The sequence below is a fragment of the Urocitellus parryii genome, chromosome 5, assembly GCF_045843805.1.
Source record: "Urocitellus parryii isolate mUroPar1 chromosome 5, mUroPar1.hap1, whole genome shotgun sequence".
Classification (NCBI taxonomy): Eukaryota; Metazoa; Chordata; class Mammalia; order Rodentia; family Sciuridae; genus Urocitellus; species Urocitellus parryii.
In genome coordinates this window covers 124,822,517-124,847,245 of record NC_135535.1, presented here as the reverse complement: position 1 = coordinate 124,847,245, position 24,729 = coordinate 124,822,517, and the positions used below count along the sequence as shown (strand labels likewise).

Sequence of the window (24,729 nt, the reverse complement as noted above, 5' to 3'; positions counted from 1 at the left end):
GGTTATGAAGGGAAGGGAGGAAGGATGGGAAAAGACAAGACAGCAGAATGAATTGAACATAACTTTCCTATTTTCATATATGATGCATGACCAGTGTAACACCACATTATGTACAACCACAAAAATGGGAAGTTATACTCCACGTAAATATGTCAAAGTACAAATAAAAAATTTAAAAAACCTGTATGATTTCTTTAAAATACTATCCTGAAGATAAGAAATATTATTTTACACTTGTTATGATTTTATCTTCTATATAACACCACATCATTAAAAGAAAAAAGAGGATTAAAAAGTCAAGCTTCAAATTGAGGAAAAATTCTTTCAAAAATATAGTCGATAAAGGAATCATATTCAGAATATATAACCAACACTTAAAAACTCAACAAGTAATAAACAACATAAGTTTTAAAATGACATTTATTTGAAAAGACAGTTCACCAAAAATACACAAATGGAAAAAAAAAGCCCATGGAAAGATATTCAACATTATTGATGATGAGTATAATGTACAATAAAACAATAATGTATGGATAATAGACACCCATTAGAATGGCTAAAATTAACAAAACAAAACTGACAATACTGTGTGTTTGTGAAGATAGGGAAGAACTGAAACTCTCATATACTGTTGTTGAGAATGCAATGGTACAAATACTTTGAGAAAAATTTGGCAGTTTCTTAGTAAGAAAATATAAAGGGGCATTAGGAGATGTTCATGGGTGATTAATTTAACTCTCTTGATTACATGAGTTATTTTATATGTTTAATACATATGTCACAATGCATCAAATTCTACACTTCACATATGTACAGTTTATCATGTATTAATAATACTTCACTCAAGCCATTAAAACCCAAAAGTTCTATTGCAAGAACAAACATCTAAAATAGTGGTTATGACACATAAAGAAACAGAATAAAGCTGGAAGACTGAGATCTTTATCCTTATAACAATGAGAAGTGATGAGTGGGTTTTAAGGAAGGAGTTAAAATGATAAGATCTGAATTTTTAAAAATAGGTAAATATAGTTTCAAAGCAGACCATGGTTTCAGGAGGTGGGGTGAGCAAACAGTTGCTAAGATTACTGCAGCAGTACAGATACAAACAAAAGTTTTTTGACCTGTCTATACTCAAGACACAGAATAAAAACAAAGTTAACAAAAAAGACTGCAGTACTATTCATGCTAAGAAAAGTACAGTGGGAATTACTGTAGCTCTTTGACTCACAGTGTGTATAAAAGTTCTCATTTTTTAAAAAAAATATATTTTCAGTTGTAGGTGGACACAATAGCTTTATTTTATTTATTTATATGTGGTGCCGAGGATCAAACCCAGGGTCTCACATGTGCTAGGTGAGCACTCTATTACTAAGCCACAACCCCAGCCCCTCATTCTATTTTAATATAAAGCATATTTCTGATATAACAGCACTGTAACACATCAATGTTTATGGTGCAATGCTAAGCAACGTGTGTATATATTAATATACAAAAGGCCCTATATTTATGCAATGATCTTACCTTTACACTCCATTCTAAGTTGTTCAATTAGGAGCAACATATTCTCATAACTAGGGTAAAGCAATTCATAATCCTCTGAGGCTGTTTCAGACGATTGAGTTAAGTCATCAAGGTCATCCATAGCATTTATTTTTTGGGGGGCCTATAAAATAAATATTAGTATTTCAAAATGTCCTCTCTGAATATTTAGACCATATACTAAATTTACAGAAGTGACAATTACTCCTAAGTTTTTCTTGTATTTTTTGATACTGGGGACTGAACTACCCAGTGGTGCTTTACCACTGAACTACATACTCAGACCTTTTACTTTTTTATTTTGAGCTTAGGGTTTAAGTTGCTGAGGCTCGCCTTGAAGCTGGGTCCTTTTGCCTTGTCCTCCTGAATCACTGGGATTACAGGCATGTGCCACCCTGCCTAATTATCCATGTTATAATATGAGCAGAAGCACAGGTGCTTCTTGAAAGAACTGACTTTTGTCAAAAGGATACCTTTATCAATAGCCACTATTTCTTAATCACTTTTTCAAAGGAAATATGTATATATAACAAAAGATTCTCTATTCTTTCACTTTACTTTTTATAATGTATCTGTAAATTTATATTTTTATAATGATTAGCTTTTACAATACCTTTTCCTTTTCAATAGATGCTTTCTTTATGGGCCTAAAATAAAAGCATAAAGTCTTTATAGGCAAATATTAAATCTGTAAAATACAAAGACTATCTGAACTGTTATCATTTTATAACATATTTGCATTTTAATTTTATTTTTTCCATTCACAAAACTAACAGGTTATTTAAAATGTAATAATTTTCTATAAGGGGATTCAACTATAAACAAAGAGTAACAGAAAGGGACAACAAATGACACTATAATAATATCATAACAAAGAATTAAATTTAGGTCAAACTTTGATCAAAGCAAAAGGAAAAACATAAAGTTACTTTATAGAAAGAAATACATAAGGTTTTTTTGTTACTGTCATTTTTAATAAAAGCGAACTTTTATGGGCACTCAGACATATTTAGAAAATATCGATAAGTCCTTATGTAAGAAATCCTTTTAAAATCATGATAGAAATTAATTTTTTCAGGATCTATTATGGAATTGGTATGCATTATTTTAAGCACTATAAATGTGTTTTAAGCTAATTTTAATGCTCATAATAATTCTGAGAGGTAGGTACACATTAGGTATCTTTTAAAGGAAAAAACTAGGCAAAGAAAGGTTAAGAAACTTGCCTGAGACCATATAGCTAATCAATGGCAAACCCAGAATTCAAACCCAGGAATTCTGGCTCTATAACATGTGTTTCACATGTGTTTTGAAACAAACATTTATCTTCAAGTGCTTTTAAGTGATACAATAGCAGATTAATCTGCATAATCATTTCATTTCTGGCTATAATTATAAACAATAATTTCTTTCTTTTTCCTTTTTCTTTTGGCACCAGGGATTGAATCTAGAGGCACCAATCCCTGGGACACATTCCTACCTCATTTTCATTTTTGCTTTTTTTTTTTTTTTTTTTTGAGACAGGGTCTTGATAAGTTTAGGGTCTTGCCAACTGCAGAGGGTGGCTTTGAACTTGCAATCCTCCTGCCTCAGCTTCCCGAGCCACTGGGATGACAGGTATGCACCACCGCACCTGGCTAATAATAATGATTTCTGAATCTTGCAAATATCTTTTTCAAAATAGAAATATTTTAAACCTAGGCAATTTTGAAAATCTACATTCAATAAACCAATGACTGATTTTTTCCTAAGGAAATTAATGATTCATCATTCATCTTTCAACATAAACTTATCAAACATGTCAGTGACACTGCTGGTATATGGAAACAGACTTTTTATACTTTAAAACTTTATATTTCAAAAGTAATAATCCATGCTAGGTTGTTAGTATTTTACTTTCCTATGTACATAAGCTAAATCCTCCCCATTTCCCCAGAATTTAAACAATTATTAAATTGACACACCTGATATTTTAGACTAACATACAAAATAATAGCTATTTATGATGACAACTATCCAAAGCACAAGGTATAATTACCTTCTATTTAGTGCAACTTAAATGTTTGTATATTTTTTTTATTACATAATTAAAAAAAATCTAAGTGTGGCAATTAACTTTTGGGTCATTATTTCCATGCTCCATTATATTAGAATATTCCACTTCTGAACGAATTCATGATGAACAACAATCTCTTATCATAAAAAAAAAATACACGCACACATGAATAGAAGTTCTAAGAACAATTAATTTACTATAAATGCTCAAAAATAATATGTGAAGCTTTCTAATACTTCAACATGCAAACACAATTGAATAAATATGTCCTTTTCTGCTGAATCATTTCCAACAGCATGCAAGCATCCACTAAAAACTTCTATTTTAAACAAAAAGAACTCTCTTTAATTCCACATTCTTCTTAGTTATTTCTGACTTTTCTATTGTCTTTCCAATTAAGAATTCTTTAAGTTATTGTCCATACTTATCTATTGCAGTCAGGTTTCCATAGTGACCATTTATTGAAATTGCTCCTTGTCAGTCACTTGTCCTTATTTTAATCAACTTGTTAGCAGTGTGATATCACGGAGCATTCTCTTTCTCCAGACCATGCTATACTGTTTTATTTCCAGAAAAGTAATCACTGTTAACATTCACAAGGAAATAAATTTATAGATTTTACCTTTCTTCATCCTGATCTATTTCACTTAAGTGGCAACCATCCTTTACTTGTAGTAGACCACCAGTTAATGAATCAGCCATCTCAAATGCTGGTGTAGTCACAGATTCTTTGGAGGTATATTTTTCATTTTCATTTTTCTTTACTTCTTTTGTATGTAAGGCAGGATCACTAATTTAAAAATCCATTAAAAAGCCTGTTTTTAGTAATAATTCTACTGATAAACAATAAAAAATTCCAAATCTTCCTCATTTAAATTCATTTATTAATTCAAAAAGTTATGAAGCACCAGTGAATAAAATAAAATGTATATTCTCTGCTTCAAACAACAAATAAATTTACAATTATAATACAAAGTGTTACATAATAGTGGACATATGAAAAGTTATTTCTACATACAAGGAAGTTGAATAGTATCCTGAAAGCCAAGTGAAGAAAGTTTTTTAGAGGAGTTTTTCATTGGGTCAAATATTGCTGACAGGTTAAGTAAAATGAGGTGGAAGAAATGATGTCAAGAGTTATTAAAGTGGGGGCTGGGGATGTGGCTCAAGCGGTAGCGCGCTCGCCTGGCATGCGTGCGGCCCGGGTTCGATCCTCAGCACCACATACCAACAAAGATGTTGTGTCCGCCGAAAACTAAAAAATAAATATTAAAAATTTCTCTCTCTCTCTCTCTCTCTGTCTCTGTCTCTCTCTTAAAAAAAAAAGTTATTAAAGTGAAAATCAGTGGTGACCTTGGGGAAAATAATTGTGGAGGAGTGGCAGGAATAAAACTTACTGAGTTCAAGAAGGAATGGAGGGCTGAGGTTGTAGCTTAGTGGTAAAGCATTTGACTAGCATAAGACCATAGGTTCCATCTTTAACAACACACATACACAAGCACACACTAAAAAAACTGTTTATAGAAATGCAATAAGCTAGATTTGCTAACCCTTGTGCTAAAACCCAAGTGTTAATGCAGTAAATCTTTAAATATACCATGTATGCATGTAATTATCTTTTTATTTTATTTTAATTTAGTTCATTTGTTTATTTATTGGTACTGGGAACTTAACCCAGGGGTGCCTTACCACTTGGCTACCTCCTCAGTATTTTTACTTTTTATTTTGAGGCAGATACTTAGGGCCTCACTAAGTTGCTGAGGCTGTTCTCAAATTTGAAATCTTCATGCTAGCATCCTGACTGGCTGGAATTACAGGCATGTTCACCTAAGTACAACTCATTATCCTTTCTAAAGATGATATATTTCAATATGTACCACACCATATATTTCAAGTAACTTTACATACAATTTATAAAAATTCAGTTTATAAAATGATTTTTTGAATTTTCCTGCTTATATTCCTGTTACAGAATTCGATAATTTAAAATGAAACACTATTTTCTATATTTGAATAGTATAAAATACCTAGAATTAGAAAATTTCTTATGAAGCAAGAAATACTGTCCATAAAACTTTGGTCTATTGATAAAAATGAGCAAAGTGACTATCAGATATAACTAAGACATTTTCAGGGATCTTTTAGCTTAGTTTAAGAATTTATTATTTAATTCCTTGGTCTAATAGTTTTTTAGTACCATATATAAACATAAATATATAAAGTGTTAAAATATACTATTAATCATTATATAAGGATTGAAAAATTTAGGTCATTCCCAATGTCACCTAGCTGTGAAGCCTTTGAAAAAAGAGTCCATACTTACTGACTTAGATGTTTTGTAGTCATTCTTTTTTTTTTTTTTTGCTAAGCTACACCCCAGCCCCTGTCAATAAAGTTTTATTGGAATTTAATCTCACTTACTCATTTAATGTCTATGATAGATTCTGGATTACAACAGAGAACTTCGGGTCCACAAGACTAAAATATTTACCATCTGGTTCTTTATGGAAAAAAAGTACGCCAATTCCTGATTTAGTACAGCAAAAATTCTTTGATGAAATTTTTAATAGGTTTTATCTAATATACTGAAGTACTGATGGAACAAGGATGCCCTTAGCAATTTTCAGATTAATTTGAGAGTCAAATATTTAAGCACTAGACATTGTGAACAAAACCCCCAAATCTAATGACTATTTTTTTGGTAAAAAGGTAGAATGTGAATATAGCATGTAGCTTCCTTCTGCAATTTAACAGATTATACAAGTGTTAGAACAAAATTTGACTAGAATTTGTCATCAAATTGCTTTAAATACATTTTAATTGCACACTATAGATGCAACCTCATTTTTAACCATTTTATACTCAAAATTTTTTTCCATAAAATTATAAACTATTTCCTCATTGATGAGTACTTAACTATCTCAAACTTTGACATGACAATGCTATAATAAATATCTTTAACATTCACATACATGTATTTAACAGATTTATATAAATATTCTTTATATGCTATGTTCTTTATGTACATTATATATAATATGTATAATAGTATGCAATACCTAGCATGTTTATCATAATGTATTTTATATATATAAAATATGTGTCTAACAAATGTGTGAAAGCATGTATTTACAGCTAGTTTTCCTGTCCCAGAGGGATCCAGTTAACAGAAATGAAGCTGTTAGGTTAAAATAATGATATATTTGAAAGTTTGATACATGCTACTTAACTAAATTACCCTTCAAAAAGTATTTCAACCTTTCAAAAAGTATTTACCAATTTCCTTTAGAAATAGAGCATGAGAATGTTTCTTTGTCCTCACATTACTCAACTCTACTTATTATTTTTTGAGAAAAATTTTATTAGTTTAATTGGATAATAGTTATCTTATGTTTATTTTCATTTTTCTGATATCCAGAATGAATATCCCTAACATAGCATAAAATTTGTCAACCACAAATATTAGCCCAAATTAGAATTAGTTTTACAGGACAGCAATTGTTATCTCCCGTTAAACAGTGCCATAGTCTTACCCTTCATGTTTTTTATTCTCCTCAATAGGAAATTTCTGGTTATCAGTTTTTTCATTCTTTCTTTGTTGAATTAGTCCATCATCATTATCTGTGGCAGCAAAACCATCAGATAGGCTTTCTGATACTTCCATTTCATTACCTTTGTGCTCCTTTTTTTCTTCCACCTGTAATAAAAAGTTTGATAATAAGGGTGCCTGTTACTTTTCAATTAAAAAAAATTGTTTTCAATGATTTTATCAATTGACTCAAGTTTGTCATGATTTCAGTCCATAAAAAAATTTTGTGCTTACTTTGATTTTTATCATCACAGGTCATTGAAATTTTAAAAAATTCTGCTTCAATTCTATTTGAGAACAGAATTTTTCAAAAATTTCTCCAAAGGGTTATTCTTAATTTTATGTCTTGTATTTTTATCAACACTTTTTTATCTAACCGAGTTTGTATTCCTTGTATGACTGGCAGAAATAAAAAGGAAAACAAAGAAAATATGCCTGCCCTCTTCTGTGTTTACTACATGGATTTCACATTAAACAGCTGGATTTAGAAAATTTCATGTGAGGCTTCAACACCAGATGGACTAAAGGGAAACTGCTGAGTTGCCACTACGGAATTCTGGAAAATGAGATCCTTCCAAATTTCATATTCCATAATCATAAAATTTTATAAATGAAGGATATGTAATTTATTGCCTACTTTAGCCTCATTATCTACTTTTAACAAAAGGTTTTTTTCCCTGTAAGGCGTCTAAGTGGTATTACACAGGATTTTATGGCACCTGAAGAAATGTTACAATTCCATAATGTCAGAAAAAATAAGTTAGTGGATAAGATCATCAAATTAATCATATAGAAGTGACTTTGCCAAAGTAATTAAATGTCTTTGTGAGGGATGGAGAGCCTCATTTAATTTTTCTTTTAAACATATCTCCATATTTTTGTTCATCTCAAATTTCCACCTTTCTACCCTGGAGTCAAAAACCAAATTTTTGGCTAAAGATTTCTGCTACTTATGTGATTTCATTCATGTCAAAATTTAACAAACGTTATAAAACAACATATGTAAAGGGATGATTAAATAAAAACATTTGAGAGTGGTGATAAAAATATAAGGACCTTTATATATTTTTAAAAAATATTTAAAGTGGTCATGTTGGAATTATAAACTGGAACAGTTTGAGTAAAATAAATATAACTGTGCACATGAAAACAAAACAAACATAAATTTGCTGGAAATTTTTATTGCAATTCTCAATCTACAACCTTTCTCACTCATTTCTTTATCATTACATTTACATAGGGAAACAACAACTCAAACTTACTACATTTTTTGCAACTTCTATGCTCATCTTGGTTTAGAAAGTCTTATAGTATAGAGCTAAATTAGTTTCTTAGTTCATATGTTACTTGGAAGACTGAATGACTAAAGATAATTAAAGAATAAAGATTATGAGAATGTTTTCCTGAACTCTTGTATTTTAGATGGGAGAAATAATTTATATCTAAACATAATTTCATATTTATATAACTTCATTTTATAAATGAGCTTTTAATAAGTAGAAAAATCAGAATATAGCTCATAAAGAGAAAAACCAAGAGTACATGCTTTTGAAATAACTTTATCCTTAAGTAATCAAAGGGCATGGGCAAAGAAAAGTTAGAAAATAATTAAAATTTAATTGTTGAAGTTCTTAGTGTATATTCAGCTACTCCCAAATCACTGGACTGTAACTAAGAAGTGAAAAGTAATTCATGTTAGACATTTAGGAGAAAAACACGAATGAACAAACTTAACTTTGTCACTATTTGTTTGAACTAAACAATTTATTATGCTTTAAATTTACCAAAATGAACTGATGATTTTTAATATTACAAAGTCTTCATTACATAAAAAGATTTTACTTCATTAGACTTTAAATAGGGAGGGCTTACTGTACATTTAAATTCATTTATCAGTAACTGGAAAGCCAATATGAATAAATACCAAATAGAAAAAAAAATCCTAAATTTTAACTCAAGTGATATATTATGACAGTTTTATGCATTTATATGGATTGCCTTAAATCTCGTTCTATCATATTCTAAAGTCCACTGAAGACAATGGATAAAAATATTTTTATAATATTTACTAACTTCCCACATTGAAATAAAATAAGTTAAAATGTTATTGTTTGTACTCTAAGACCAAAAGTTCCATTCTAGAAGAAATGATTCACTTAACAGGCAGTTGGGTTGATTTTAGGACCCTGTTTTCTCTCTTATCACAGACACTGAAATAATAGAGATCAGAAGGCAAAATGAAATTTTTAAGTATGGTATTGGCATATATAAAACTACAAGTTTTGAGCCACTGAGAATAATCATCCCTTAACATGAATACAATTCAGTGGTTGTCACTGAATTGTTGTATTGTTCATAACTTCAGCTCTCTCATTTAAAAACTCAAATTTGATCTTATCTTCTTTATTATGTAAAGGTGATTTTACAAATGGAAGCACAAACAATCTTCAGAAAAATTTTGCCTAAATTCTATGAGTACAGTTTAGTTATAAATTATTACAGATTATAAAAATATTTTGTTTATAACTAGTTGTAATGCTTTTAAAATTAAATATTAAGTTATGATCTACTGACTTTAAAAGGCTAGTCTGAAAAATAATTTTATTTGGCCTATGCTACCTTATTAAAGCAAAATAATATTAAACTAGAAATTAAATTTTTACATACCTGTGACTGGTTATTGTCACTGCCATCAAGCCTTTTTTGCTCTTCTTCTGATGTTACTTCTAAGTTTGGTTCTGTTTACAAATGTTAACATCAACTACTTAGAAAAATGATAAAAAAGTAACAATCTTTATAAAAACAGAAAGTAATAAAAAGTTAAAATAAGTTTTTATTTCCCTACATACAAATTTAAATTATGCTTAATCTTTAAGTGAATATTTACTTCTTTTGAAAAAACTGTAGTAATCTAAAACTTCAACAAATTGGAGACACTAGATTTTACCACATTCAAAGCATACAAACAACTCAAAAGATTCATCCACAGATTCATTCACTCAAAGTAAGTGAATAAACCCCCAGAATTAAAACTTTTAATCCTATAGTAATACATAAATTTGCATAACATATTATTCTCTACCCAATAATAGTAACTTTTAAACAACCTGCTGAACATTTTCTTCATCATTATGGCTTCCAACAGTACTGTTACTTTTCACCTTTATCAGTAAACACTTTGTTCCTTATTTCTAAAATGTTTTCATTCACTGTTCTGACAAATTTCTTTTCTTCTTTTATGACTCAGTGTGCTAGGTGAAGTCTTCCTTAATTGTGGTTATTATTCCCTACATGAACAGCTATTAACTTTCCTAAGGGCTACTGTAATACTTGTATCAGTTTTTTATTGTATTGTAAATTATTTCTTTCCATATCTATCCCTTTTGCTCCTAGGCTGTAAAAATAAAACAAACAAACAAACAAACAAAACAAAAAAAAGGTTGTGTCTGAGTAGGCAATCTTTAAATTTTTCCTACTTAGCCTAAAAGTTCTAAATATGCTGGGCCCCACACTTAAGTTTATGCTAAATACTAGGTTAAACAAAGTTATTCCTTCTCCTAATTCTTTTTGTTAGTTATATGTAAGGGAAAGAATACATTATTTATATGTTATGTTAGGGGAAGAATCCACATGCCTTGTTAAAAGGTATTCTGTTTGGTTGTAGGTAAGAAGAATAAAACACAAGGTAAAAACTATGGTATCGCCAGGCACAGTGGTGCCTGCCGGTAATCCCAGTAGCTCGGAAGGCTGAGGTAGGAGGATCTTAAGTTCAAAGCTAGCCTCAGCAATTTAGCAAGGCACTAAGCAACTTGGTGAGACCCTGTCTCAAAATAAAATACAAAATAGGGCTGTCTGTGGCTCATTGGTTGAATGCCTCTGAGTTCAATCCCTGGTACCAACAAAACAAAACAAAACAAAACACTACAACAAAACTATGATACTAGTCTAGGTGTCCGGAAAATGTGGTATATATACACAATGGAGATTCATTTAGCCAAAAACAAAATAAATAAATAAAATTATGGCATTTGTAGAACAATGGATAGAACTAGAAATGATCATGTTAAGTGAAATAAGTTAAACTCAGATTAAGGGTCCAATGTTTTTTCTAGTATGCAGAAGCTGGAGAGAAAAAAAGAAAACAACATTGGGAGTGGATGTCCTAAAAATAAAATTACTAGAGGCCAAATTATATTGTTATATCGTTTGCATGTACAAATACGTAACAAGAAATTGCCTCAATATATACAAGTGTAATATCAATAAAAAATGTAAAAAAGAAAAAAGCACATAAGGAAATTTTGCCACAAAAAGATTTTTGAAAAGTCAGAACTACAGTAACATGAAATCATGCACAGGTACTCAATAGTTGTATTCTCTATGCTTCTTTATTACTTTCTTTACTCTCTTTGTTTTCTGCCTTCTGTGATTCACAGGTCATGAGGAGAATAATTCCTTAACAGAAACATGGCCCAAATATTCATCTTTTCTTTATTGGTTAAGGTTATCTTTCCAAATTCTATGGATGGTGACTGATTTTTAGTCACTGATTGTGATACAAAGGGATATTTATCAACAGGTTTCATATTACTAGATCTTTTTTCAGATTCTTATAATTTTAAAAAAATTTTTATTTGTTCATATTAGTTATATATAACATTAGAATTTATTTTGATTTAATAATAAATGCATGGAGTACAGTTTGCTCCAATTAAGTCTCTAGTACTTACCTTTATCTCCCCCGCACCCTGCTCTCTTTCCTAAACACTAGAGATCTATTTATTTACTTTTTTTAAAAAAATTAGTGTCTTGTGGATATACATAATGGTAAGATTCACTGTAGTTTATTCATATATGTACATTGGAAAGTTAGGTCAGATTCATTCCATTGTTTTTAATCTTACCCTGTCTCTTCTCCCTCCCCCTCTATCTACTACTACTCCCTGAGCTTTCTTTTATTTTGATGGCATTCATCCCTCCAATTCTTTCCTCACTCTCCCCACACAGTTTTGAATAGCTTCTGTATATCAGAGAAAACATTAGATCCTTGACTTTCTGAGTCTGATGTATTTTACTTAGCAGTATAGTCTCTCAGTTCTATCTATTTATCAGCAAACGATATAATTTCATTCTTTTTCATGACTGAGTAAAACTCTGTTGTGTATATATACCACATTTTAAAAAATCCATTCATCTGTTGAAGGGCACCTAAGTTGGTTCCATATCTATTGTGAACGCTGCTATGAACACTGATGTGGCTACATTCTTATACTATGCTGCTTTTAGATCTTTTGCATATATACCAAGGAGTGGGACAGCTGGGTCATATGGTGGCTCCCTTCCTAGATTTTTGAAGACTTTCCATACTGGGGAGTGGTTGCACTAATTTTCCACCAATAATGTATGAATGCACCTTTTCCCCCATATCTTCCCCAAAACTTATTATTATTTGTATACTTGATAACTGTCATTCTGATTGAAGAGATGAAATCTCAATGTGGTTTTGATTTGCATTAAATTGTTAGATCTTTGACAAGTCTTATTACTGAGGATCAAACCAGTAGAACTCTGATCTGAAAATTTTAAAAATAAGGTTTTAATATATTAGAACATAAATGATGATAATAGAAGTGAAACCAACTTATGCAAATTTTCTTCACAGAAAGTCCCATGTCCACCTGTACCCCACATACATCTATTCCTTCATGGCTTATTGTATTTTATATATCCTGTACTTGCCATTCATTTAGATAAGTTTAATTACTTATTTATCATCTCCCTATTTTACTACATTTTTATTTATTGGTATTACAGTATTTTGTGTTTCACTCAGTCACCACTGTCATATTTTGTTTTCCAAGAAAGCATTATTTTTCATTAAGATTCTTCAGAAATATGAATTTTGTATTAAAATTTAGGTCTAATTATTCTGAATTTAAATATGCATGATAGTATTTGCATTATAAAAACATGGGCTTTAATGAATATACCATTTTATATAGAAAATATACTTTAACTACAATGAGATAGCCTTTCTTTAATGCCTCACAATTCACTTTTAAGTCTTGGATAAACATCATAAATTTTTACAAAAAATGATAGCTTTAAGTGATGTAATTGTTCCCATTTTTCAATGGGAAAGGGTAATGAGTCTAGGTACACGATAATTCATTCAAAAAATCCAATGAATATAGAGTGACATGAAATAGGGATGCATAGATAATTAAAATTTCTTTTTTTTTTAAATAGACAAAATTGTCAGATTTAAACTTTTTAAGAATGAAAGAAAAAGAAATACAGAAATGAAACTTTAAAAGCCATTTCATCAGGCTCCCTTATCATTTGATATCCATGAACATTATACATAGTTTAAAACTTTGGTACTTATGCCTTAAGAGTAATGTAACTTACTTGAATGTATACTGAATTGACAGCTTTGGTTATGACATGTATAATTTACCTGATTTGTTGATACCAAATTGTCAATATCACTGTTTACTGATTTAGAATTGTGAGAAAAATCATAAGATTTGCTTGTCTTTAGTAGTAAAATATTTTTCATTTTGTTATTTTCATAAATTTCACGTAATATTAAATTAAATTTCATTTTGTGCCCTTTAAAAAAAAAAAAAACTTTGGTACTAACTGTGATCTGAGAATCCCTGGAATTCAGCATCTGTTCCAGGGGTCCAAGAAGTCTAATTAATACTAAATGTTATTTGCCATTTTCACATAAATGTATAGTGTATATTCAGAGACATGTATATTCAGAGATATGATGTGTCATAAAAACATAGTTCTAATGGCTAATGAGTCAAATGTAATGGCTATTGGAAAGTATGACTGTGCATGCTTATTTTTTAAATCTTTCAGATATAGTTTCTAATATAGTAAATTTTGATAGATACAATCCACTTAAATAAAAGCTCTTTAGAGTGTAAAAATTGTTAATACTACAAAAGGATCCTAAGACCCAAAGTTTCAAAATTAGTTTTGAACTGTGTGTACCAAATAGTTATTAAAATGTGATTACTTTACCCATTATTAATAATCAAAACATACAAAAAACCCAAAACATACCCAAACATGCTTGCACACAAACACAGTCTGTTAATCAGACCATCTGATTGGCTTAAGATCACCAGTATTAACAATACTAAGAAAAAATAAAGTTAAATTACAATTGACGTGTTAGTAAGTAAAGCTTTACTCTAGGAAAACATGAGAATCCAATACATTTCTGTTTTTTTTTTTTTTTTCCTAGAAGAGGCAGGATCTTGCTATATTGACTGAAGTAAAACTCTTTTCAGAGACACACTGAGGAGCTAGAATTACAGCCATGAGTACTGTGCCCAGCTCTCAATAAGCATTTTTTAAACTTTGCAAAAATCTTATAATCTCATTTAACCTCTGTGAATCCTAACAAGTATAGGGATTCCAAATTGGGAACTTTAGGGTACAGCAATGTAAAAATAGAAACATCTGAATTAAAGCTTATACTAAACTTCTCATACTTTTTTTTCAAACATGAACCAATAATTACATTTGTATTATTAAATCTTTCCATCAAACAGAAAAAAAAATTGGGAATAAGAAGACTCAACACTTCAAATAATGTAATGTAGTTCTTTCCAGAGTAACTTGTATTACAAAGTTTACCTGATTTGAATGTTTGTACATCCTTCATTCCTATTGCTTTACTCAGAAGAGAATCTTTCATTTCACTGGTAGTCTGGATGAATTTTGAAACAAGATATTTAATAAATAATGTTTACTGCATATAGCATGTAGTTAATAATTTCAAGATAAAAAAATAAAAGATATTTACCTTTAATTGAGGATATTTCTCAGGAGATTCTAAATAGCAAACAGGACATATAATCAATTATATGTAAATATGACAAAACCAACCAGACATTTTTATGCAGGGTTAGTATGGAGCTGAATCCCCATGCTTAGGTTTGGAAATAAGTTTTTTTCCCCAGTGTTTGGATAGCAATATGAAAAATGTATTGAAGAAAAAATAAGAATATAGGTTTAACAAAACATGCAGTTAAGGTTTCAAAAGTGAGATTATATTTCTAATGACCATAACTAAAGTAGAAGTCTGCTCATGAACCAATGTGAACATGCTGCCTGAGGGATAGAAAAGTGATCTCTAATCAGAGGAGCAAAACATGACACTGACAGGATGTCAAAGCTGATGGCAGAATGTAACAGCATAGGCCTTTAATGTAACACATTAGAATCATTTGTACCATTATACTACAAGTATTTATCAAGTCCCTCAATTTGTTCTGTATTTAGGAAGTACAAAGTTGTAATAACAGTTCAGTAATGCATAAATTTATTTCTCAACAAAGAAAGTTTTCTGAAATTATCAGCTTGGATATATACTTGTAGAATAATAGTTAATAAAAATATTCATTTTTTTCCATACCCATGTTGGCTACTGGTATGCCTACATTTCTTGTTTTCTCTAGTTTAGCCATCTTAAAGTTTCTTGATCCACTCATGCAAGATGGTATATAAATCATATCTAAGAAATAAGGTATAACAAGTTTTAATATTGAAATATGATTATCAAAAAAGAAAAACTAAATTGTCACAGAATTATTTGATATTAATAACCTTTTATATTTCAAAATCAGTGGTATATTTACTAAGAAAAAAATTTTGGTATTCAAGGAATTAATTCTATTGTCTCTTGTGTCCAGAATTAATCTGGTTTGGTGTATCATGCTGATCTTTAAAGGAATTTATGAAACAACAATTTTATACCAAAAATGGCTTTAAGAAAGGCAATGCTTCTATACTCAATTAATTTCATTTGAGTAAATAATATTAATGCAACATACATCTTTCATGCCAGATAGTTAAAGAATGGAGAAGTAAGTAGCTGTAGTTTACCCAATTCTCAAATTCCCTACTGTTTCCAATAATCTCTGAGACAACAATAATCTAATTTGTGGTTTGAGTGAAAATACACTGAAGTCACCAGAATTGAGTTTTCTCTAGTTTCTGCATCATTACCTCCAAAATGTTTGTTTCCTTTCTTATTTCCTCTAAACAGTTCCTCTTCTTTTCAAAAATAACTCTAAATTCTGGTCTAGATTTTCTCCATTTTATATATATTTTTAATGAGTTATTCCCACCACTTCTTTTCTTTTTATTTTGCAGTAGTATCTTAGAATTATATCTATTTCATCTTCCCTTTGATCCTTTCCCTCTGGGTCGAAAACATGCTGAGAAATAAAAACAAAATCTATACTTTCCCTTGACCCTGTAATGTCTTATATTATTATGAAATGGCTAGTCCTAGATTTCTCTAAAGTGAAGTCTATGTCCTTGCTGTTCAGAGTATTGTCTGAGGACCAGCAGAACTGGCATCACCTTAGACCTTATTAGAAACAAAAAATTAGAGACCTGCTGAATCAGGATTCATACTTTTAAAATGGTCCACAAAAAGTGATTCATTAAAGCTTGAGAAATTATGGTCTGAGTTAATTCCCAATTCCTTTACCTTAATTTACCATTTTAGATTCCAGCCTCAAGTTCATCTGTATCATGTCCTCTAAAGTCATAAATTTTCTAAAGGTTTTATCAGACTATGGCTTTTCTGATCTCTCCAGAGCTAATCCTGCTCTTTTCTTCTTTACAATCTCTTCATTTTAAAAAAATTTTTATCGTCTTTTTTGTACATGACAGTAAGTAATATACATCCATGGGTGAATATATATATTTATATTCATTTATGGTAAATAAAACATAGCTCTGTATGATGAGTACTTCAATCCTTAATGCCTTCCCAACAGTGAGGACAATGGTGAGAGGAAAAATTTTGCTTTATTTCTCAGTCAAACTTTGGAACTGGAAGCTTACTTTATATTCATCGCACATTTTGAATACTCTGCTCTTCATTTTTCCAAATTACTTTATTTTCCCACTCTTCACTATGTACACCTGCTTCTTTTCCCTTCATTTACTTCCCATACTCTCTGCCTTTCTTAATTCTTTCCCTAATCTCTTTTCCATTTCCTTATTACTAACTTTCCTTATGTCCTAAAGTATCTTGAAAAGGAACTAATAATTCAGCTCCTTTGACACTCTAAATTTAACCTGCTGCTGAAACTTGATAAGACATCTATTTACTACCATTGCACTTTTTTTCCACTTACTATACATTTAATGAGTAAATTTCTTTGGCTATTAGAACATGTCAGTACTCATGTTTCAAATAAACACTTTGCCAAATGACTTCTTAATAAAACACAGCTCTTACCTTCTACTTGTCCATTGATATTGTTTCCTCTTTCATGCACAGCCCCAGATAAATGACTAACACCCTTTTGTGGAAGACTCTCAGAGATACTCTAGTGAAATTAATATTAAGAATGAGTTGCATAAAGATTTCCTAATCATTTTATAAGATAGTTAAATATCCTATTATAAAAGCAATTACATTTTAAAATGAGAGACATATACATGAAAAACCAAACATTTCAATAAAGAACTTCATAAACTTTGTTTAGATCAATACTATCTCTTATCCTCATATGGATAATGAGTAGATAAACTAAGCTTGGAAGGCCAGAGGAACATATCAATAGATAAAATACTAACAAATGTGCATACTTCAAAAAGAAACTAACTCCAGAACACCTAACTGTACTTTGCATTCCTTACCAAATGTAAGAGAACATTTAAAAAATATATATTAAAAAACTTCAGAGTGTGGCATGTTGAATCTAAACAAAACATTGTAGAAGCTGCTTCATTAATGTAAACATGGATTTAGAAAACCTAAATATTTTTTGTAAGGTTTGGTGATGCATGTCTGTAATTCCAACTATTAGGGAGGCTGAGGCAGGAGGATCAGAAGCTGGTGGTCAGCCTGGGCAACTCAATGAAATCCTGCTTCACTAGGAAAAATAAGAAGGGCTGGGGAATGTAGTTAAGCGAAAGAGTATTTTCATAGCATGTATGAGCCCTAGGGTTCAAATCTCTGTTACCATAAACAAAAAACAAAACAAAACAAAAACAAAACAAAAAACTAACAATAAGACATAATAAAAAGAAAAAAAAATCAAATATTTTTTGGTAAATTTTTACTTATAGGAAAAAATGGTTGAATAAAATTGACAGAGTAGGGAAAAAACTTATCTTTATGCTATGTTTAATAGTACACAAATACTAGATACAGTATTTAATCCTTTCTCAATTTAACAATGAATTTTAAAAAGAGTATAGCAAGTCTTAATAAAAAGGGATGTATAAGAACATTTACTAAGTGTCTAAAATGTGCCTGGCACTTATTTGTACATTTTCTTTTCTATGTATTACAATAATAATAATGATTATGACAACGATTATCTTACTCCCTGCTTTCCCTGACTGAAAGTAAATGATGGACAGATGTGATTCACTGTTCTTTCAGGAATATTCCCATCCTAGACATTCACATGGTTGTCTCCTTCCCATCCTTTATAAGCTTTAGAGCAATCTATACTTCAGAGAGATCTTAGTACAAAATTTCATCACCATATCCATCCCACCTACAAACTCCCTCAGTACTTTTTAAATAAGCATTCTCTATTTACTTTATATGAAACACATGATTTACAAGTATTTATTGTTTATATTTTTTTGTTCTATCACTATAGCATAAGCCCTTATCTGGTGTATTCTGTATCGAACTGCCTTCCACATAGTAGACAGTTAATAGCAGAAAATTATTCAAGGTCAAAACATTTACAATCTCATCAGAAGGTCTCAAGCACCAAATCACTATATTCCTATAATACAGTTTATTGAAACTTACCATTTTAAAATTAGAAACATATATACCCCCTTCAACTTTTCCACTATTTTCTTGACACTTACTATTTTATTATCCTCAGATTTAAAAATAAGTCTCTATATTTAATAAGTCATTGAACACCACTGTGATCATTCTAACAAATAATCATTTTGTCTAATAAATATGAACATATTTCTTAGTTTACAAAGTATTTTCACATTTCTTAACCATATTTGTTCATTGAATATATCTAAGAGACATGGTACCATTTTTATGGTACTGTAAGGCTACTGACATTGTAATAGTTTAAATAAATTTTCCAAGACTTCAGAGCTACTAAATGACAGAACCAGAATATTAACATTTTTTTTTTTAACTTCAGCTACTATGCTGGTACCATTATTAAGCAGCTGCTTATACACAAGAAATCAGGTCCTTCCCATCTCTTTCTGCAATGGTCACTTTAAAATAGTTTATCACTGTTTATACTTATGTTATGGCAAGCATGGCTGACATAAAGGTATTCAATTAATTTTATTTAAAAAATGGTTTGTATTTAACTAAAACATTAGAAAATCAAACTAACTATAGTCCTACACGTATAATTCTTCATGCTTTTCCTCCTCAGAGGCTGAAACATTCCTTGTAGATCTATTCTTGACAATCCATATATAATAATACTTTCACGTTCCACTTATCTAAGCTACAAAAAATTATAGTCCAAATTTTCTTTCTGAATCACATTAGAACCTTAACATATCCATATATAATACAGAGTCACACAGATCATAGGTTGACTTGAAATAATTCATCAGTATTTAGATAAAGTTAATTTCAGAACCCAAGCTGATCCCCTGTGATTTCTAAGCTTTAGTTTTTGACACTACACTACATTGGCTTCATTAAATAAATCCTACAAATTATCATAATTTTAAAGTGCAGTGGTAATGTACTTATTAGAACTAATTACTTTATTAATTATAGGTTAAAATGTGAGGAAATTATTCCTTTTAGGCATATGCAGATGTGAGAAAGTAAAGTCAAAGCCCCCTCCCCACACCCTTTTTAAGAAATGTGATAATGTTTATTTTCAATACATGGGTTAAACAATAAATTGAAATGAACTGATGAGAAGATTAGTGCTATGGAAGACTAAGCAGAATAGGTGTAACCAAATATAATACAGAAATAAAAAGACAAAGAAAATACAATTATTGTTACATATTTGATAACTCAGAAGGAATAAAACACATAAAGTTTGATCATTAAAAAATGAGGGACGAATAATCATCAAAAAAGTAATGATTTATAAGTTTCTAAAATTGAAAACTAAACATGATACTTCTTATTCAGAAGTATAGTAGGAATTAAAGAGTTGAATAAGTAAAAATAAGAAAACAAAAGTAGTCAAACTAACAACAAGAGAAGGAAAAGGCTTAAAATCAGTAAGAAAGAAAATAGATAACCTACAAAGATGACAGCAGAATCCCCACATTATTAAGGATACACTATAACTTAGAGAAAAAAAATACTAGGATTTCAGACAAACATAATATTCAAGCTAGAACTGAATAATTAGCTAAATTATTTTTAGTAAAACACTTGTAAAATATTTTCAAAAGTAAAAACCAAGAACTTTAATTTCTACAGAAGATTTTAAAGATTATACTTCAAAAAGAAAAAAAGTTATTCAATATGAAATTTGAGAGTCAAAATACAAAGTAAAAAAAATTCTTAAAAAACCCATGGGAATATCAAAATATGGTGAACACTGATTTAAAAAAAATCCATAAAACTTTGGTAACACAGGTTTAACCACATTTAGATATATTAAAGTATGATTCCAAATATTTAAAGTAAATCAAATGATAACTCCTGTGCTATCTGAGTAATCTGACTGATGACAGTATAATTTATTAAGACAACTATTTTAATCACTAATTTTAAAAGATGGCACTTCTGTCATATAATTTGTAAAGTACTGATTATCCTTTTAACAGAGTGGATGAGCCATCAAAGGATTGACAGTGGAATAAACATAAAGCATCCTATTTAATGTTTTAACATCACTCAATGCTTATTCCAAAAATAATAACAACAGACAATACCTCAGAATCCCAAGGTGATTCTTCCTCTTCTCCTAATCCTAATGCAGTCATCAGATCTATAAAATGTATAACAGATACAGTAATAATACTTATTACTGAGAAATTGAAATATATGTACAAGTCTATCTCCATTCATAATATTTCAATAAAATAAAATGGAAGAGCAAAAAGGAATTTCAGAAGATTAATGCAGTTTCAAGAAGAAGTTGGTTACAGGAGAATAACTGCAAAAGTAAAATGTAAAAGAAATAGGTATCTTTTCTTGAATCTACACACTTTATTCTTTATAACGTTTTTTAAATCTAGAAAAATTTTCATAGATATTCACTAACTTACCACTTCTACTCTTTTTGTGTCCTGCATCAACATAAGTCAAATTCCCATTATTTGTTTGATCTTTCGAAGCACTTTTAGTACCATTTTCTTCTTTTCCAATTATTGGCTTTGTTGCCCCTTCCTGTTGAAAAAAGAGGAAAGAAAAATCAAGTTGAGAAAACATGTTAAACAACAAACATTTATTGTATCTAATAAATCCTAAGCACTATCATGGGAGAAATTGAAAATAGAAAAGATTCCTTCTATTATCAAGTAGAGAGAGATATATATAGAAATAATAAGAATAAAGTATAATTTATTAGTTCTACATTTGAAATGCATGCAGTTAAGTGCAAAAAGAACAGAATAGTCAGTTCTACCTAGAAAGCTCTGAGAATGCTGCAAATACAGGGTCTCATTTCAAAAGAAATACAAACTACAATGTGAGAGTGTGAAAGTTATTCTAGACAGGACAGCAAAAGGATACAGCATGAAATCACACAACAAATGAAGAATAGTGAAGTAACGTGGTAAAACTGGAATACTAGGTTCTAGGAATGGGATTTAATAGATAAAACAGGAGGATCAGGGCCAAAGCACAAAAAATATGTGTCATGCTAGAACTTGAACTTTCCCCTTCATGTATGGGGATCTATTTAATAAGCAGATAAGTTTTAGCATTTAAAATGTCACTTGGGCAGCAAAGTATAGTTAAATGAACATTATGGCAGAAGGGAGAACAAGAGAAATATATTTCAAAATGACAAGTGAGAAGGTGAATCCCAGTAATATGATATAAAAAATGGTAAGCAGAATATACAGAACTAGTCTGGTGGTTTGGGAGAGGGATTGAGTTCAAAATTTCTTAGCTTTAGTGTTTCAGTGCTGTTTACAATGTGATAATTACTACAATGGGGAAATGGATGACAGATTAACATAGAGTGAGCAAAGGGTTACATTAATGTCTAAAGATGAGAACATATAAAATTTAAGGCACTCAGTGGACTTAAATGCCATAATTGAATAAATACATTCAAAGTAGAAATATATGACCTCAATGAGGAAATGCATGTGGACCAAAGAAATAAAATTTTGTAAAATATACTAAATTGTTATAATTAAATAAAGCAAACCTACATAGAACTCTGAAATTTTACAAATGAAAAAAAGAGGTTGAAAAACGGGGGACCACATTTTCAAATATATATATCAACACTTATTTTAATGATATAAAAACATTCTCTTATTGATATATGCAAATACTTGTTTCTGGGATATGCTAATATGCATTTTTTAATCTAATGAAAATATTTAATTCTAAGATACTAATTCAAGATGCTGCAAGAAGACTCCCTTTTAACGAAAAATCCTAAGTCTGGCATGGTGGCACATGCCTATAATTCCAGTGACTTTGAAGGCTGAGGCAGAAAAATGAAAAGTTTGAGACCAGCCTCACCAACTAAGTGAGGCCCTAAGAAACCTAGTGAGATCCAGTTTCAAACTAAAAAAATTAAGGAGCATTCCAAGATGGCGGGCAAGAGGAAGGCAGCATTTTGTGTCACTCTTTGACCCAGTTCTCATCTAGTTGGAATACTGCATCTCGGAGAGTGTAAGAGGACCCCCATACAGCTGATTTCTGTAGAAGTCACCAGCATTGTGACCCCCACACAGAGCTCAGAGCCTCAGCATTTGAGTAGGACTATGGAATACTAGATTCCTAAACCCAAAGCCCACAGTTCTAGCCCATGCATGGCTCTCAAGCTGCTTAGCAGAATCACCTATCAGCACATCTGCAGAAATCCAGATTGTGATCCGCTCCCACTCAAGTCACTCAGCTACTACCTACCCACAGCCCAACGTCATCTCCTGGTTCCTCCCACTTACCCAGATACCCCGGTGATAGAAGCAGACTTCTTGAAAACTTTCTCGCCATTATTTGGTGGGGGCAGCTCTCAGATCATATCTCCATCTGGCCAGGTACCAGGTATCCAACTCCCCCCCACCCTTGGTGGCAGTAACTTGGCACAGTGACCACCCAACATAGAAACAGCTCTCAGTTGGGCAGGTGTGGAGTGTGACCACTTGGTGTGAGCCTGGGTGTGGGAGATCCTGCAGTTGGGAACTTCTAAGTGAGAGGGAGATAATATTGGCTGCTAAAGTCAGACAAGAGGTCCCAAAAAAAGACCCGTGAAGTGCCATCTCCCTGCAGGAGCTGGTGAGTGGCACTCCCCGCTTCCAGACACCCTACACCAGGACCAGTCTTCCCATCCTGGTTATCTACACCATCCTGAGGGCAGAGACACCAGTTTAGAATAGACAACCCCACCTATTGGATGAGAAGAAAAACAGAAAAGATACAGATCTCTAAAACTAGCAACAACCGTTTCTTCTTTCGAGAATTTTTTTTTCTTTCTCTTCTACCACTCTATTCTCCAGCCCTCACATCCCCAACATATGTGAAACCAAGAACTTTGCATGAAATAGGACTTTGAGGACTGAGTTAGCTGAATAATATAATACAGAGGGGTTGTATATGTTCTTTTGTTTTCTTTCATTTTTTCTTCTTTCATTTTTCTTTCCTCCTCCAAATATTACTATTTTAACATCCTGTATTTTTCTAAATACATGTGCGTTTGTTTTATGTACTCTATCTTTCCATGTACTTGTGTACCCTAAATTACTTCCTTTCTATTCTCTTGCTACTAATCCTCTTCACTAGATTTCTCTTTCACATTTCTTAAGATATATTAACTCTATATCCTCACATCCTTCCTCCTCAGCATATTGTCCTATATCTACCGTCAGAAATTGTAAATCTTTTTATGAAACTGATTATATTTTAGATAATAATTGAATCCAACATTTCTCTACATTGAGAGTAAACTGTAAATATCTTAATAACAAAAAAATTGTTCTTAGATGGTATATTGTTGATATTGGGATCTGTTAACATTGTCCTTCCCCACAAAGGAGGGATCTGGGAACCCTACAAGAGCATTACAAACGTATAGGGTAAAAAAAAAAAAAAATAACACCCCAGACCCACAGAGCTGGAAAGGAAGACACGCAAGCAACATAAAAAGACAAGGGAAGAAAGTACCACAAACAAATCAAGACACTGCATCATTAGAATCATTGGCAGCCACAGCAGGAAAAAAAATGAGAGAAAGAGTTCAGGATATACATGGTTAAAATGTTCTGTGAACTCAAGGAATATATAAGAGAGCAAATACAAGCAGTGAAATATCACTGACTTCAACAAGGAACTACATAAACAAAGTCAAGAAGAAAAGGATCACCTCAACAGGGAGATAGAGAT

The 24,729-nt window shown here is 30.9% G+C and overlaps 1 protein-coding gene across 1 annotated transcript in view; it reads right to left on the bottom strand.

The window, feature by feature from the left end:
- Ankrd30a (ankyrin repeat domain 30A) overlaps window positions 1-24,729 on the bottom strand; it is a 115,556-nt gene that overhangs the window by 67,761 nt on the left and 23,066 nt on the right. Inside the window, exons 11-21 of the mRNA XM_026399545.2 lie at window positions 21,432-21,552; window positions 21,096-21,151; window positions 17,470-17,560; window positions 15,628-15,726; window positions 15,016-15,044; window positions 14,847-14,919; window positions 9,855-9,925; window positions 7,132-7,295; window positions 4,221-4,388; window positions 2,156-2,189; window positions 1,525-1,666 (exon numbers count right to left, since the gene is read on the bottom strand). Of these exons, the coding sequence (XP_026255330.1) occupies window positions 1,525-1,666; window positions 2,156-2,189; window positions 4,221-4,388; window positions 7,132-7,295; window positions 9,855-9,925; window positions 14,847-14,919; window positions 15,016-15,044; window positions 15,628-15,726; window positions 17,470-17,560; window positions 21,096-21,151; window positions 21,432-21,552 (1,048 nt within the window). The remainder of the gene's footprint in view (window positions 1-1,524; window positions 1,667-2,155; window positions 2,190-4,220; window positions 4,389-7,131; window positions 7,296-9,854; window positions 9,926-14,846; window positions 14,920-15,015; window positions 15,045-15,627; window positions 15,727-17,469; window positions 17,561-21,095; window positions 21,152-21,431; window positions 21,553-24,729) is intronic.